The sequence below is a fragment of the Chenopodium quinoa genome, unplaced genomic scaffold, assembly GCF_001683475.1.
Source record: "Chenopodium quinoa cultivar QQ74 unplaced genomic scaffold, ASM168347v1, whole genome shotgun sequence".
NCBI lineage: Eukaryota > Viridiplantae > Streptophyta > Magnoliopsida > Caryophyllales > Amaranthaceae > Chenopodium > Chenopodium quinoa.
Window position 1 is genome coordinate 1,731,594 of NW_018743697.1, and position 13,610 is coordinate 1,745,203.

Below are 13,610 nucleotides of genomic sequence, written 5' to 3' on the forward strand. Positions count from 1 at the left end.
CCCCCCCCAAAAAAAAAAAAAAATATATATATATATATATAGTTAAAAGAAAAAAGATAAACTGAAAAGCTAGAAACATGAAACAAGGAATACTTATGCATAAGCGTGACAATCAAACCGGTTCTAAAACATATAATAACACTGTGACTTAATTTTAGGTTATACAAACTACAGACTTACAGAGGCAACACTTAAAAGTTAAAACTGTTGTATCTATGGAAAAAGTGTGACTTCCTAACCGGTTTAATAACAAGTAATATCACTATGACTTAATATGATGAGAACAAAAGCCAATCACGTTAATAGCCATATATCAATTCTTCTAAAGATAAATTAATTTTTAGTGGCTTACATCACATGCATAAGTTGCCTATCAAAAGACAAAAGTGTGGGGAACACATGTAAGGTGATGATAAAATTCAGCATTTTCAAATAATATCAAGATTATCTTATAAGTTTAAAATATTGTAAATTGTTTAATATAAATACCAGTAGTATGTAGCACTCCCCATGTATCCATAAGACCATTACTAGATAAAACCAATCTTAGAAGAAGTCGGAGCAAAAGAAACTAAAAGGTCAGAATGGTTCAAGAAGAAATCCGGAAGGGTCCATGGACAGAGCAAGAAGACCTTCAACTGGTCTGCTTTGTGGGATTATTTGGGGACCGGCGATGGGATTTCATAGCTAAAGTTTCAGGTTTGAAGGTGGCGGGAGAAAAATGATAGGTATGCTTGTTTGAAGAATGGGGAGCTTTTAAAAGGAGCATCCATTTTAACCACAGTTTTCTTGTAGGTTTGAAAAGAACAGGTAAGAGCTGCCGCTTAAGATGGGTAAATTACCTGCATCCAGGGCTCAAAAGAGGAAAGATGACTCCTCATGAAGAAAAACTTGTCCTTGAACTTCATTCTCAGTGGGGAAATAGGTATGTATTTCAGTATCCTACAGTAAAATTTAATAATTCAATATCTAATATCAACAAAACTATATTATACATAAAAGTTCAAAATCAAGCATTTGCTTAACAACTGTTAAGTTTACCTTCTGATCCCATGCAGATGGTCACGGATTGCCCGAAGATTACCGGGGAGAACCGATAATGAGATAAAGAACTACTGGAGGACGCATATGAGGAAGAAAGCACAAGAGAAGAAGCGAGAAACATCTCCATCAACATCATCATCAACAACTACAACAACATCAAATTTCTCCTCTTCGTCAAACAATCGAGCAGTGAATTCAAAAACTGCTACTGAGACAACAGAAAGCTTTGACAGCACAGTAGTTCCTGATACATCAGCTCTGCAAGGAAAGAAATTTCAGAAAGATGAGAGCGGGGAGGAAGAAATTTATTCCATGGATGACATATGGAAAGACATCACTTCAGAAGAACCAATAAAACCAGTTCTCGATGGCTACCGCGAAGGAAGCAATTTTTCTTGCTCAACAATGGTTTCTCCTCTGTGGGAATATTGTCCAGACACACTATGGAGAATGGATGTAGATGAAAGTAAGATGTTTTCCTCCCCTGATCAGTTTGTTCCCAGTTGCCAGCAAAAGAACATGTCATTAACTGGTTAATTTAGCGTAATTATATTATCTATGTCAAAATAGGTAATATCATGTCAATGAACTTTGACCTGTATAGTAAGGGCCCATAATAGAAAACTTAGCTTTCTTTCACCACCCATAGTCCAATGAGCATTGTAACGATATACATCTAGCCCTTAGGTAGTGCCTATTTTCACTTTCTAGTTCCTGGCTTTTGTATGAGTTCCAATAAGTTGTATGTGCCTTAAAAACAATGTATCATAAGCATATCACTTATGTTGAAGTTGAACGAGAAAGTATATTCATGTATTCCACTATCACCCTCCAGAATTCTCTTTTCCCTTGATTGTGTATGATATGTGTGTGTTCAATTACTTCAATATGTCACAAATGACAAAAATAACAATGCCACTATAACAGTTCTTTATGCTAGGGCGTAAGAGAAGTGTAAATAAAAGAAGAGATGGATCACATTCTTTGTTTGAATAATAGCTATGGAAGAAACAGAGATGATATATCCTCCAAATACATTCTCTTAGAGCATATAAAGCCCTAAAGTTAGTGCTTATCCTGCCTTTAACTTGACCCTCTCTTTCCATCCCATTATTTCCCTTATTCTTTGTTCAAATTAACTCCTTTTTCACTCTATAAACAATAATCATGCATGGATTGAAAGTGGCAGTCAAAGTTCCTACAAACTGAGAAACAACCAACCAGTTGGTACTTGGTAAGCATTATGTTTATCATCATAAAGCAATTGTGTGAACTTTAATACGGAATTCATTAAAAGGATATACAAAACATCTGATTCACTTAGTTTCCTACACCTGCTCTCCTTTAGTGTTGGTTATCTTAGTTCTAAATTCTAATTCAGGCTTCATACTAGTAGTTTCATACTTTCGTTGAGCAATATCACAGTGTTAACAATGATTTTCAACAAGATGATTTAAGATCACTATCAAGACTCAAGAGATACAAATTTGGAAAAAGGAAACAAAAGGTTCAAAGTAGAAATATGAATAAAAGAATAAATTTCCGAATACTGGCTGAATCTGCCACAATTTTTTGCATGTAAAAAAACTTTTAAAAAAAAATTAAAAAAAAAAAAAAAAAAAAGACAACCTTTACTCCAAAATTAGCAAAGGAGAGGTAAACATTAAAATTGTGAATAGCAAAGGTAGGAGCCTTATTTTAAATTACACCGAAGTCCAATTTAATTCTTTATGCGTGCAAATCATCAAAGTCTAAAAAAAAAAAAAGTGTTTCATCAAATGCTATGACAGAAAAATCTGACAAGTGGTAATGAGAATGAGTTTGTATCTAAATTAAAATATTTGTAAGTACTATGTCAATGCAAGTGGTGATGCTAGTTCATCCTCTCTTATTCTTCATATATTTTTCAAATACCATATATAATCACTTAAGGGGTAATAGCCATAATTGATGGGAAATTACAAATTTGGGGATGCAATAGCAATACTATGGACATTAGGATGATAATTTCTAATCAAACTTATACGTCGATTTATTCATGTTACTGCCATTTAATTTCACCTGCCAAACAGGTTGTAAGGGTTATTAGATCACATTTCCTTGAGTTTCAATATTATGTGATGCCATGATGGTGTTTGGAATGAGTAATGCATGGTGTTTGGAATGAGTAATGCCAAGTCAATTATAATGCCTAGACAGGAGACGCAAAAACTATGACAAAAGTTAAAAATAAAAAATCATAAAACTCTTTGATAATGGTCAAGACGAAACTACTATTCTCTTGTTCTACCAACTTCATTACTAAGGCTTTTGAAGATGATATAACAGCACAAAGTAATTTAAAGCATCCTATGTTCCGCAGTTGCAGTAAAGAATTTCTGGCTGGATACTCCATTCAATGTCTTATAGTACAAATGTGTTAAAAGCATGATACTTCCTCCTTACTCATACATAAATTCAGCATATTAACAAAGCATAGCAAATAGCCTTTTGTATAATCTATGATCATCACTTTATTCTTTGTCCACCTACTACTATTATATTAAGTACCAACTAAAACAATATTTTGAGTAAATAATTAAAATCGGAGTGATCTTCTTTTCACATAAGAATATATTAATTCTAAACCAACATAGTGTCTCAAAATTGATATCTTCATAGTGGTTCCGGTAGTCGAACAAAAAAAAAATAAAAAAAAAATAAGTGACATTTGAGCCAACATCAAAAACTTGTCAAAGAAAGCCCCCAAGAGCTCACACACACACGCAATTAAAAAAACGATTCCACTTTGATTAGTCAACTGTAGTAAGAATATTAACACAGGAATCTGAATAGAAACAGCACACTTAAAGCTTCAATTCCTCCTTTGAGCTGGAAAAGTAAGCAAAAAGATAGTGTCTATAAAGCCATTTTTCCCTTTCAAGAAGCAAAACTTATCTTCTCTACATGAAAAAAATATATATAATAAAAAAATTAAAGGAATATAACTGATTATACTCTATTCTTTACATACTATTCCCATCGAGCATCAATTTAGCAAACTGAAACGACCTAAGTCACGTCTGATAAGAAAAGATAACAATGATGATAACTAGGGACCGCAATGGCGCATAAATACACTTAATGACGACAAATGATGGCGGAATTTGTGGTTTTACGTGTTTGGGCTGAATTATTTTCCAACTACAAATCATTTGTTCTTCATAGATCCCTATCAATTTTAACTAGTGGTTTCTAATCATGATTCCGAGATTATGTTCTGCATTCTACAATCAGAGAAACATTGGACTTTCCTAATGTACTACTATTCTTGTTATTTCAGTAGGGACAATAGCTACCCCACCTTCTTCGTCAATTAATTCGGAAATTTCAACCTAGAAAACTCCAAATTTTCATGTAAATCCCAATAAATTCACATAATTTCAATTAAAATCGAAGTTTTAGCAACAATTGTAGTAAACACAATTACAAAAAGCTAAAATAACAACGAATTGCTGATTTGCAGAAAAATTTAAAGTAATCGTCATAAATTTGAAAATACCTTCAGCAGAATTCGCCGATTCAGGACGCCATTGTAGAAGTCGCCATTAATTAAAACCTGAAAATCAACAAAAAAAAAATGAGCAATGAATTGAAGATTGGAGGAGGAGAGAGAGAAAGTGAGGTACCAATGGCGCGAAGATTTTAGGGTTTGATCGACTCAATGACATTACAGAACCTCCCGCGTAAAGGTTTTTCGGTTGAATTTTGGGTGGGTTTTTCGGTTGAATTTTGGGTGGGTTTTGTTTTTTAATTCTAGTGGTAAGATTGTCACTCTCCAACTTTAAGGTTGGTACGTAGCTTGTAAATAATGGACCAAAAATTACGGTGGTTAAGGTCTAATTTAGGCCTTTCTCACCATTTTTTTTTAAATAAAATAAAAAATGTGCTCTAGTATTCCATTCCTATCATTGATACACGGAATATGTACGCATGTTTGGTGAGCTGGTGGAGAATTAACATTTTAATCGTAGGGTAACAAGTTCACCTTGCAGAAGTATCTAACATGAAATGTAACGTTCTAAAATTAACATTATAATGTTGTTTTTCCAGCATATTTTGACTTTGGGTGAACTTATTATTATTATTATTATTATTATTATTATTATTCATGTATTTACTTTTGTTTGATTCATTTGGAATTTTCATAACGAGAATAAAAATAACTTTAAGCATTTTTAAAATATTGTGTATGAGTGTGTATGAGTGTGTGTGAAAATGTTGATGTTTAATATTTATAGGTGATATGTAGAAAGACATCAAATGCTTTATGGATCATTCAATATACATGATTCCTCTATTTATAATTGTTTGCCCTTTACTCAAATTACTTAAAAGGAAAATGGGCCAACTAGAATGAAAGGAGTAATTGGTTTTTAGGACCTGTTTCGAGTTACTGAAAACAACTAAACTGAACGGATTGAAGCCGAGCTGAACTTAATAGAGCTTAAATGAATTGTTTATGAGAAAAGAAACTTAAGAATTGAACTAAACTGAACTGAATAGAGTTGAAATGAATTGTTTATGAGAGAAAGAAATTAGGAGCAAACTGAACTAAACTGATTGAAACTGAACTGAACTATACTTAATAGCCCCTTAGTCTTTTAGATAAGTGAGTTTGTTGCTGACTTGTTGTAGTACCTGCTTGTCATTAATTTCTTATTTAAATGTTGTACTTGGAAGTTTGCTCATCTAAAGCCACAGCGAAAGCGATGGGGAATTAATTTGTTGGGAAAAATCTTAACCCACTCGAAATTGTGATGGGTAGAGTATGCATCCTACATAAAAATAACTATAATAATTAACAATATCATTAAAGCAAAGGTTTATAAGTGTAAACTAATTCAATGATAAGTACACAGGGTTTGTCTGTTTATGTTTTTTCTTTTAAATAGGGATTCCAACGCGTATGATGTATGGGGTATTGCTAATTAACATAGAATTACATGTTACCATTTTCTCTCTCATTACTACCCCCGCTCTCCCCCTTGTTTTTTATACAATAAACAAATGCTTTTACTAGACTCACTTGTAGTTTTCTTAAACTAAACTATGCGTCCACCCCAACGTCTCAAATATACCATTCAATATACGACAAAACCAGGCGCACTCGAGTTAAATGATAGTTTGTACAATACAAACTTATTAACCAATGCATAATTTTGATTAGGTAACACTTTAATCGTCTTTCATATCTTTTTAAAAATTTAAAATTAATTGTTTTGAAAGTATATGTATGACACTTAATTTACTTTTATTATTATAACACATTAACACTAACAAATTATGATAAAGTTTTTACTCATAATAGTTGATTAATATTACTTCATAAGAAGTTTTATATGTGACCGACCACAATGATGTTACTTATTGAAAGGTTACTCGATAGCCCATAGGTCAGGGGCAATTGTTTGTGTTAATATGAGCGAATCACTCACTTAACTCCCAGAAATAAAAAAATTATTGGGAAGGTGATGTTTAATTGAGCAAAATTGTGTAGTCTGTACTTTGTTTCACAATAAATGATGCCCAAATTACCCAAAATAATGACAGTTATTTATTTTCTTTTTGATGGGAGATAGTGAGATACAGTTGATATTATCCATTTATTCGTAAAGGATAATGAAACCCACACTCATAAATTTTTATACTTTCTCACCAAAAGTTTGCAGTATTTATCTGAAAAATTCCCCATTGAAGCTCTGAATTTCGCATATTTTTTGAGCAACAATGCCTCGTTTGTCCAATTTATACCTTTTCACTTACAATTTTGCTCAAACTATTGGTTGGTAATTCCTCTGCAAAACCCTTCATTTTATTTTAAAATATAATTATCAAATTTGATTATGATTATGTATTTGTTGTGATGTTTGAAATATTATTACTCCGTATTTTAGCACTGCATATTATTAGTTAAATGTCTTTAATAATTGCAGGGCAGTTGCATTGATACAGATTTTAATAGGGTTTAGTTCCACTAAATCTTTTAATGGGGCCTTTGCCTCTTCTGGGCAAATTATTTGTAAGTACATTTTTTTTTTATTTAATTAACAACTTAATTTACATTAAATTAATTTGTTTTTTGTGGGTGCCAAGGTTTATTGCAAAAAGCTGCATTCTTGGAAGTTATTCATGGAGCTTTGGGTATATGATCTTCTATCGTTATATTTTACTGAGTAATATGTTCTTATTATGGCTGTACTCGTTTAGTAATTTCTCAGTTTCACAAAGATGGTTCCAATTTGAATTTTTGATTATCGTAATGATTTATTTGTTCTTGATCTTATTAGATTTGTCTCAACATGTATTTTCAAAATATCAACTTTAATACTTAATTAGAGATATTGACGTTAAAAGTTTTACATTGGTAAACTTGAAAAGGTGAAGTGTAACAATCTTCATGAAATAGAGGTTGTACTTCTTTGGTCGGTTTTAGTTGTCATAGTGTTAACTTGAATTGTACCATTGACTTGACAATTGTGTCTAAATGAAGCGAGTATTGGAGTATGTAATTGTATCTTATGGTAGTTGCACTTTTCATTTCTGTGTTTTTTGTGGTAATGAAAGGTATTGTGCCAAGTGGAGTGTTGTTGCCTCTAATGCAATGGGGAGGAAGAAGTCATTATCTTCTGGCAATTGCAGGGAAAATTGTTGAGGTTTTAGCTTGACCCCCTTGCATACATCTTTTGAGCTCCGCTTAATTACTTAGTGTTTACATGCTTTTTATTCAATGTATTATGAGGGAGGTTCTAATTGTTAGTTATACCTTTTTAAATCTTTGCAGTTACAGACGTCTCCTTCCATTTTCATAACGTTTGTTGCCTGGAGCATCAGTGAAGTGAGTTACTTGTTTAATTTTCTGCTAAATAGTGTTTGTTGACCGGCTTTGTTGTTGTTGTATACTGTGTTCCAAGCCATATATGGATTGTCATCTCCTCTTACACAACTTGTCATTATATATGGAGTGAAACTCTTCGCTTTTGTTACAAATCTGCATTGCTAGACACAGGTGAATTAACCTTAACCATTTTTAGTTTACTCCATTGGCTTGCAAAGACCACTTTAAAACTTTGTTATTTCACTGGACCCCCGCCCGGGGGGGGGGGGGGGGTGTCTACGTTTTAAAGTCTTATAAGCTCAATGAGTTTAGCTAAAGATTGAGCTAATAAGTTCTAGACTAATAAGCTTAGATAGTTCAGCTCAGATTATAATTATAATTCATTTCCCAAAATATAAGGTGCTACAGGTCCATCTTATGATAAGTTTAGATCAGTTCATGGAGATGGTTCAGATAAACACAGATGTTAAGTACAATTTTGTTTAATGAGTTTATATGAATTTAGCTGAAGTTCAATTCAGATACTTAAGCAGTTTTCAGGTGAAAAGAACAAGCCTGAGATTGGTTGTATCTTTAATAATGCTTGAAATTGATTTTCTTAGGATGTTTTTTATCAACTACATGTTCATAGCATTCTTTTATCCGTTCAAATCCATAATATCTACAAGTAGACGTCAATGTATAAAAGCTGGCCAATCTGTCTATTAATAGGAGTACTAGGGATAGTGTAGCTGCTACTTTGTGTGTCTTAATTTGTGCTTACTACTTTACCAATAAAATAGGAGTTATAGGACAAACAGGTTCTTGATTCTTTCCAAAAGGGGGATCATGTTCTAGTAACTTGACAAATAAATGTTTTGTCTAATTCTGAATCCTTGGGATCACACTAGTTCAAGAATCCTTGACGTGTAGATCATAGATTAGGTCTTTGACATTGGTGATGCTGTGTTCAAATGGGAGGAGTTTGTGATGTAAAAAGGAACTGATAGGAGATGCACTCAGTTGTTATAGGGATAGTTAAGTTATTATCAATATTCAACTGTATATGGCAGTCACAACCACTATCAGAATAAAATAACAGTATCACCTCAGCATCAATGCTGGAGGAGCATTAGCATTATTTAGACTTTTGAGATTCCTCAGAAAGATGCAGAATCAGATTCTTGTAAAGTGGTACATGCTATTTTCTGATGGAATCCTATAATTGCCTCAAACAAAAGCCCCTTACATTAAAAAGGAAAAGGCCTGTAAGATAGAATTTGACACTTGTGAACATAAGAAGTAAAGAAGGGACCAGAAAATTGTTCATGGATGAAGCATCTTGACTAACTTGAAGGGACTTGTGTCTCTATTGCTGTTTTTCACAAATTCTAGATCTGTTTGCGCTAAATTAGTATCTCAATTCGCAGTTTATTATATTCTGTGCAACAATTTTGAGACCTTTGTTGATTGATAGAGTGTAATTTTAACACAACCTTGGAATAATATTTAATGTAACCAAAAAGGATGATGACACATCTTGGAGCATAGACCAAAGTTTGTATGTGAGACATTTACACTGGGATGGAGTATGCTAGAAAGACTAGCGTCGCTGATAAATTATCCTATAGGACCTTAAATGTACAGTTTTTGCCTTGACAATTTCATGCACTTTCTACTTGATAAGGGAATAAAGGTTAGATTTGGTGAGCATGCAAATGCTCATGTAGAGGCTTTGGCTCAGCTATATGAATGGAGTATGCTGGAAAGATTAGCGTCACTGATAAATTATCCTGTAGGACCTTAAACGTACAGTTTTTGCCTTGATGATTTCATGTACTTTCTATTTGATAAGGTAATAGAGTTTAGATTTTCTGAGCATTCAAATGCTCATTCAGAGGCTTTGGCTCTGCTATATTTGAGTTCATTTGATGATCTGGGTTTGTTTGGCATTGCTGTGGTTTTCTGTTTTTTTGGTTTTTTGTTGTATAAAAGTATGTGATATATGTCACATAATGAATAAAAAATTATTTAAACTTATCAAAATCATAATAATTTTGAAAACTGACAACAAAAAAGTGGAAACACCTTTTTCTTGTTTCCTGTTTTTGGTTTTTAGTTTAAAAAAAAAACAGGAAACTAAAAACCAAAAATGATGCCAAACAAGCCCTAATATTTTTGTTTTTGCAACTTATGCTGCCATTGCACATCCATTCATCACCTGTGCTAATTTTTCGTTGGTTATTTCGTTTGGGAATAATTTAATGTTCATAATTTTATACAGATAATTAGGTACTCGAACTATGCTTTGAGTTGTATAGGAGATTGTCCATATTGGTCAATTTATGTCAGGTTTGCTCAATTCCTTATATGAAGCTCTTGCTTCCTGTTGATAAATGTGTAATCTCTTGCAATTCTATTGCCAAGTATCTAACTATCTTTGTTCTTTTGAACAATCGCCTCTGTCAGGTACACTGTTTTCATCCCTCTGTATCCAGTGGGAGTTGCTGGTGAAAGTAAGTCCGCCAATCATATTCACTTGTATTGGCTTTCTTTTCCTTGTATTTTTGTTTGTAACATAATATAGAATTGTTTAGTTTTTTCTGAATTGTTACTGCTCAGCTTATTCCTTAAGTGCGAGTAAAGTAGTTATTAATGGTTTTGATTTTCATATTTTGCAGTGTGGCTCATGTACCAAGCACTTACTTACATAAAGGAGAAAGACCTTTACAAAGATTTTTTCAGTGTTCTCCCTTTCAGCTATCACACTTTTGTTCAGGTAATTCATAACCTGCTTTTCAATATACTATGATGCTCTTCTTTAATACCAGGTTGAGGAATTCCTATTCTAGTGTGGGCCTGACATGTTTTAACCATCTTCTCATGCTCTAGTTTTGGTTATAGCCTCAGAGCACAAAATTTGCAATGTCCAAACACTTGGCATTGAAACACGAGTGTTTTACTTGGTTACAATTTGATTGCTTTATACCTTGTTTTGGGTTCCTAGCAAGCAAATTACCAGACTAAATGTTGAATTACTTGTTCAATGCACTTTTGCACATTATTTCTTTAATACGAAGTACGTTACAATATCATACGAAAGGCCATCTGTATATGTCTTAACACTAAGACGATCCTTCTTTGTGTTAGGTTGTTCTTCTTTGCTACCCTCTTCTTTGGATGAAACTTTACCTGCATTTACTGAAACAAAGACGATCTAAGCTGCGCAAACACCATGAGAAAAAAAGGGAGTGAGCATCTTAATGCAGTCTCTGCAATCTTGCAATGGATTAATGGGTAGAATTTATATTCTACATGTATCTCCAGTATTGTTGATTCTTGTACTTGAGTTTAAACCAATAATCACTCTTTTTCTCAGCTGTGTCATATATTCTCGTCTATGCAATACGGCTGAATATTTGTTTCTAGCTAAACTTTCTGTCATTGTCACCCTCCAGTTAAGAATTAGTAGCTATATATTTCAAACCTTAGGTGCTGATGTACATTGCAATTTTTTTTGACAAAAAGTTAAAAATAGTGATGCTCATGCCTACATTCATAATTGTCAGTTTATTTGTTGGTTCTTCTTTAATATTCTGTATTTGATACCAATTCCACTTTATAATACCTTTAGTTGAATATACGGAGTATAAGTGTATAACATTATTTAGCTTCTCTTCCCTAAGGTCTGATGTAACTGTAAGATTCTGATGTTTTCTCGATATCAGATGAACCATAAACATTGATTATGGATGAAATAAATTGTGTTTTTCTTAAAATTTGTTCGTAACTTGCCTTAAGACTGTTGACTAGATATCGTTTTATTCCTAGGTTGTCTTGTTAATAGTGATAGTTAAACCTGGTTTTCTGAAATTATTCCAGATAAACAATAAATGCAACAAGTAAAACTAACATGTTTCATTGAAGCAAATAATATACTATTCATTATGATTCACAATTGAACACTACCAAATTTTCTTGGCAAAATGATAGAAAATGGAAAAAGCACTCAAATCATTTGGGGATAAAAAAAACATATACAACCCATCAACTGCCTTTCAAACATATTGGCTGATGAAAGGGGGGAGATTTTCTTTTAATTATCTGTTGAGAAATTAGGGAAGTTCCTCGTAGTTGTCTGGCTGGATGAAGATGCAGTGGTAGACGAGGGCAGCGATTGAAGAACCGATGAATGGGCCAAGCCAGTAGACCCAGTGGTTGTCCCATGACCAGCTGACAACAGCAGGGCCAAAGGACACTGCTGGGTTCATGGATGCACCGTCAAAGGCACCACCAGCCAAGATGTTAGCACCAACAATGAGACCAATGGCCAAGGGGGCAATGATGCCAATGTCACCCTTCTTGGGGTCAATAGCAGTGGCATAGACTGTGTAGACAAGTCCGAAGGTCATCACGATTTCAAAGACAAGGGCATTCCAGACAGTCACTCCAGAAGATAGAGCAAATGCAGAGGTTGGCTGAAACAAGAAAAAAATCAGTTCAGGTTAGTTTTTGAGCATTGAACCTCGAAGCATTATATGCTTAGATCAACAAAATGAAAAATAATTACAATTACTTCCAAGAAGCTTGCTTTCAGAACACCCAAGGGATTGGTTTTTTTTTTTTTTTTTTTTTTTTTTTTTTGGGGGGGGGGGGGGGTGTTATAGTGAAGAAATAAGTCAAAGTAGAACTGCATAAAAGGAATACTAGGGAATTTATGTTTAATTACCAGTCCACCGGTGGAAAAGTTGAGGAGGAGGCAAGCAACCACGGCACCTAGGCACTGAGCGATCCAGTAGAGGATAGTGCAAAAGAAGGAAATTTTACCACCAAGGAAAGCACCAAGGGTGACAGCAGGGTTGACATGACCACCAGAGATGTTAGCACCCACTGATACGGCCACAAATAGCGCGAAACCATGAGACAATGCAGCAGCTACCAGACCAGCAGGGGATGCAGGACCATCACCTGTAAGTTTGCCTGTATTCCAAAACATAATTAGTTAGTTTGCCTTTGAAAGTTTTCACCAGCTAAGGTAGTTGACTTAATATAAATATAGTTAGTTAGTGATCATGGATTAGTGAAACTTACCAAATGCCATGCCAGAGCCTTCTCCAGCAAAAACAAAAATAAGCATGGAGATAAACTCAGCCAATGCAGCCTTGAGGGCAGCAGGCTTTGTGGCCTCGGCCGGTGAGCCGAAATCGATTCTAGGGATTGCCATTCTTGAAATGCTAGTTAAACTCTTAACAGCTTTTACTTGCTATTTAGCTTGTTCTTCTTAGCTCTGTGATGCATTAGACTGCTTTAGGACTGTATTTATATAGCTGTCATGTAAAGGTTTTGAAGAGAAAACTAGGCTCTCCCTTTTTATTTTCATTTTTTTTAAAAAAAAATTATAATTGTTTGTAATATAAAAATTAAAAATAGAAATAAAAATGTGGGTTTGAAGTCAATGGATGGAGGGAGGGGGGGGTGGCTTGATGTTTTTGCCCTTTTGGGCAGGGCAAATAGTCGGAGCCTCCGGATTGTTCCTGTTTTGCCACGTGGCATATAGATATGATCAAACGGTGGATATCACTGTTGATCACCGGCCAAAAGTAGTGGTGATGGGTCCATCAATCATTGTTAAAGTCTTTACATGAACAGGCCAATTAAGATTAGTTTATAAACTTAAAACAGTTTAATGTGTGATTAGAGGAGTGGTTAG

At 33.9% G+C, this 13,610-nt stretch overlaps 3 protein-coding genes across 5 annotated transcripts; 2 read left to right on the forward strand and 1 right to left on the reverse strand.

Annotated features, from left to right (window-relative positions):
• Positions 1-485: 485 nt before the first annotated feature.
• On the forward strand, positions 486-1,871 carry LOC110684118 (transcription factor MYB59-like). 2 transcript variants are annotated; one of them, XM_021860527.1, is made up of 3 exons: positions 486-699; positions 796-925; positions 1,059-1,871. In XM_021860527.1, the coding sequence occupies exons 1-3, from the start codon at positions 585-587 to the stop codon at positions 1,579-1,581; spliced, it is 768 nt and encodes a 255-aa protein (XP_021716219.1). In that variant the 5' UTR covers positions 486-584; the 3' UTR covers positions 1,582-1,871. The 2 variants fall into 2 exon arrangements, with proteins under 2 accessions (XP_021716219.1, XP_021716220.1); XM_021860528.1 differs by having other exon boundaries at positions 565-728.
• A 4,605-nt stretch (positions 1,872-6,476) lies between these two features.
• LOC110684120 (very-long-chain (3R)-3-hydroxyacyl-CoA dehydratase 2-like) lies at positions 6,477-11,473 on the forward strand. Of its 2 annotated transcripts, XM_021860530.1 has the most exons (9): positions 6,479-6,872; positions 7,020-7,105; positions 7,180-7,227; positions 7,651-7,739; positions 7,868-7,921; positions 10,185-10,252; positions 10,370-10,416; positions 10,582-10,679; positions 11,051-11,473. In XM_021860530.1, the coding sequence occupies exons 1-9, from the start codon at positions 6,814-6,816 to the stop codon at positions 11,153-11,155; spliced, it is 654 nt and encodes a 217-aa protein (XP_021716222.1). In that variant the 5' UTR covers positions 6,479-6,813; the 3' UTR covers positions 11,156-11,473. The 2 variants fall into 2 exon arrangements, with proteins under 2 accessions (XP_021716223.1, XP_021716222.1); XM_021860531.1 differs by lacking the exon at positions 7,020-7,105 and having other exon boundaries at positions 6,477-6,868.
• Positions 11,474-11,803: 330 nt separating this feature from the next.
• LOC110684119 (aquaporin TIP1-3-like) lies at positions 11,804-13,207 on the reverse strand. The gene is made up of 3 exons (XM_021860529.1): positions 12,992-13,207; positions 12,630-12,880; positions 11,804-12,378 (listed from the first exon to the last, which is right to left on the reverse strand). The coding sequence occupies exons 1-3, from the start codon at positions 13,122-13,124 to the stop codon at positions 12,016-12,018; spliced, it is 747 nt and encodes a 248-aa protein (XP_021716221.1). The 5' UTR covers positions 13,125-13,207; the 3' UTR covers positions 11,804-12,015.
• Between the last annotated feature and the right edge of the window lie 403 nt (positions 13,208-13,610).

Bases quoted from the DNA above. Each gene is read 5' to 3' on its own strand.
- LOC110684118 (XM_021860527.1), top strand. From the start codon at position 585: ATGGTTCAAGAAGAAATCCGGAAGGGTCCATGGACAGAGCAAGAAGAC. The intron at 700-795 runs GTTTGAAGGTGG...GTTTTCTTGTAG, and splicing joins TTTCATAGCTAAAGTTTCAG to GTTTGAAAAGAACAGGTAAG. The intron at 926-1,058 runs GTATGTATTTCA...GATCCCATGCAG, and splicing joins CATTCTCAGTGGGGAAATAG to ATGGTCACGGATTGCCCGAA.
- LOC110684119 (XM_021860529.1), bottom strand. From the start codon at position 13,124: ATGGCAATCCCTAGAATCGATTTCGGCTCACCGGCCGAGGCCACAAAG. The intron at 12,881-12,991 runs GTAAGTTTCACT...TTTGGAATACAG, and splicing joins AGGCTCTGGCATGGCATTTG to GCAAACTTACAGGTGATGGT. The intron at 12,379-12,629 runs GTAATTAAACAT...TTCTTGTTTCAG, and splicing joins ACTTTTCCACCGGTGGACTG to CCAACCTCTGCATTTGCTCT.
- LOC110684120 (XM_021860530.1), top strand. From the start codon at position 6,814: ATGCCTCGTTTGTCCAATTTATACCTTTTCACTTACAATTTTGCTCAA. The intron at 6,873-7,019 runs GTAATTCCTCTG...TAATAATTGCAG, and splicing joins TTTGCTCAAACTATTGGTTG to GGCAGTTGCATTGATACAGA. The intron at 10,680-11,050 runs GTAATTCATAAC...TCTTTGTGTTAG, and splicing joins GCTATCACACTTTTGTTCAG to GTTGTTCTTCTTTGCTACCC.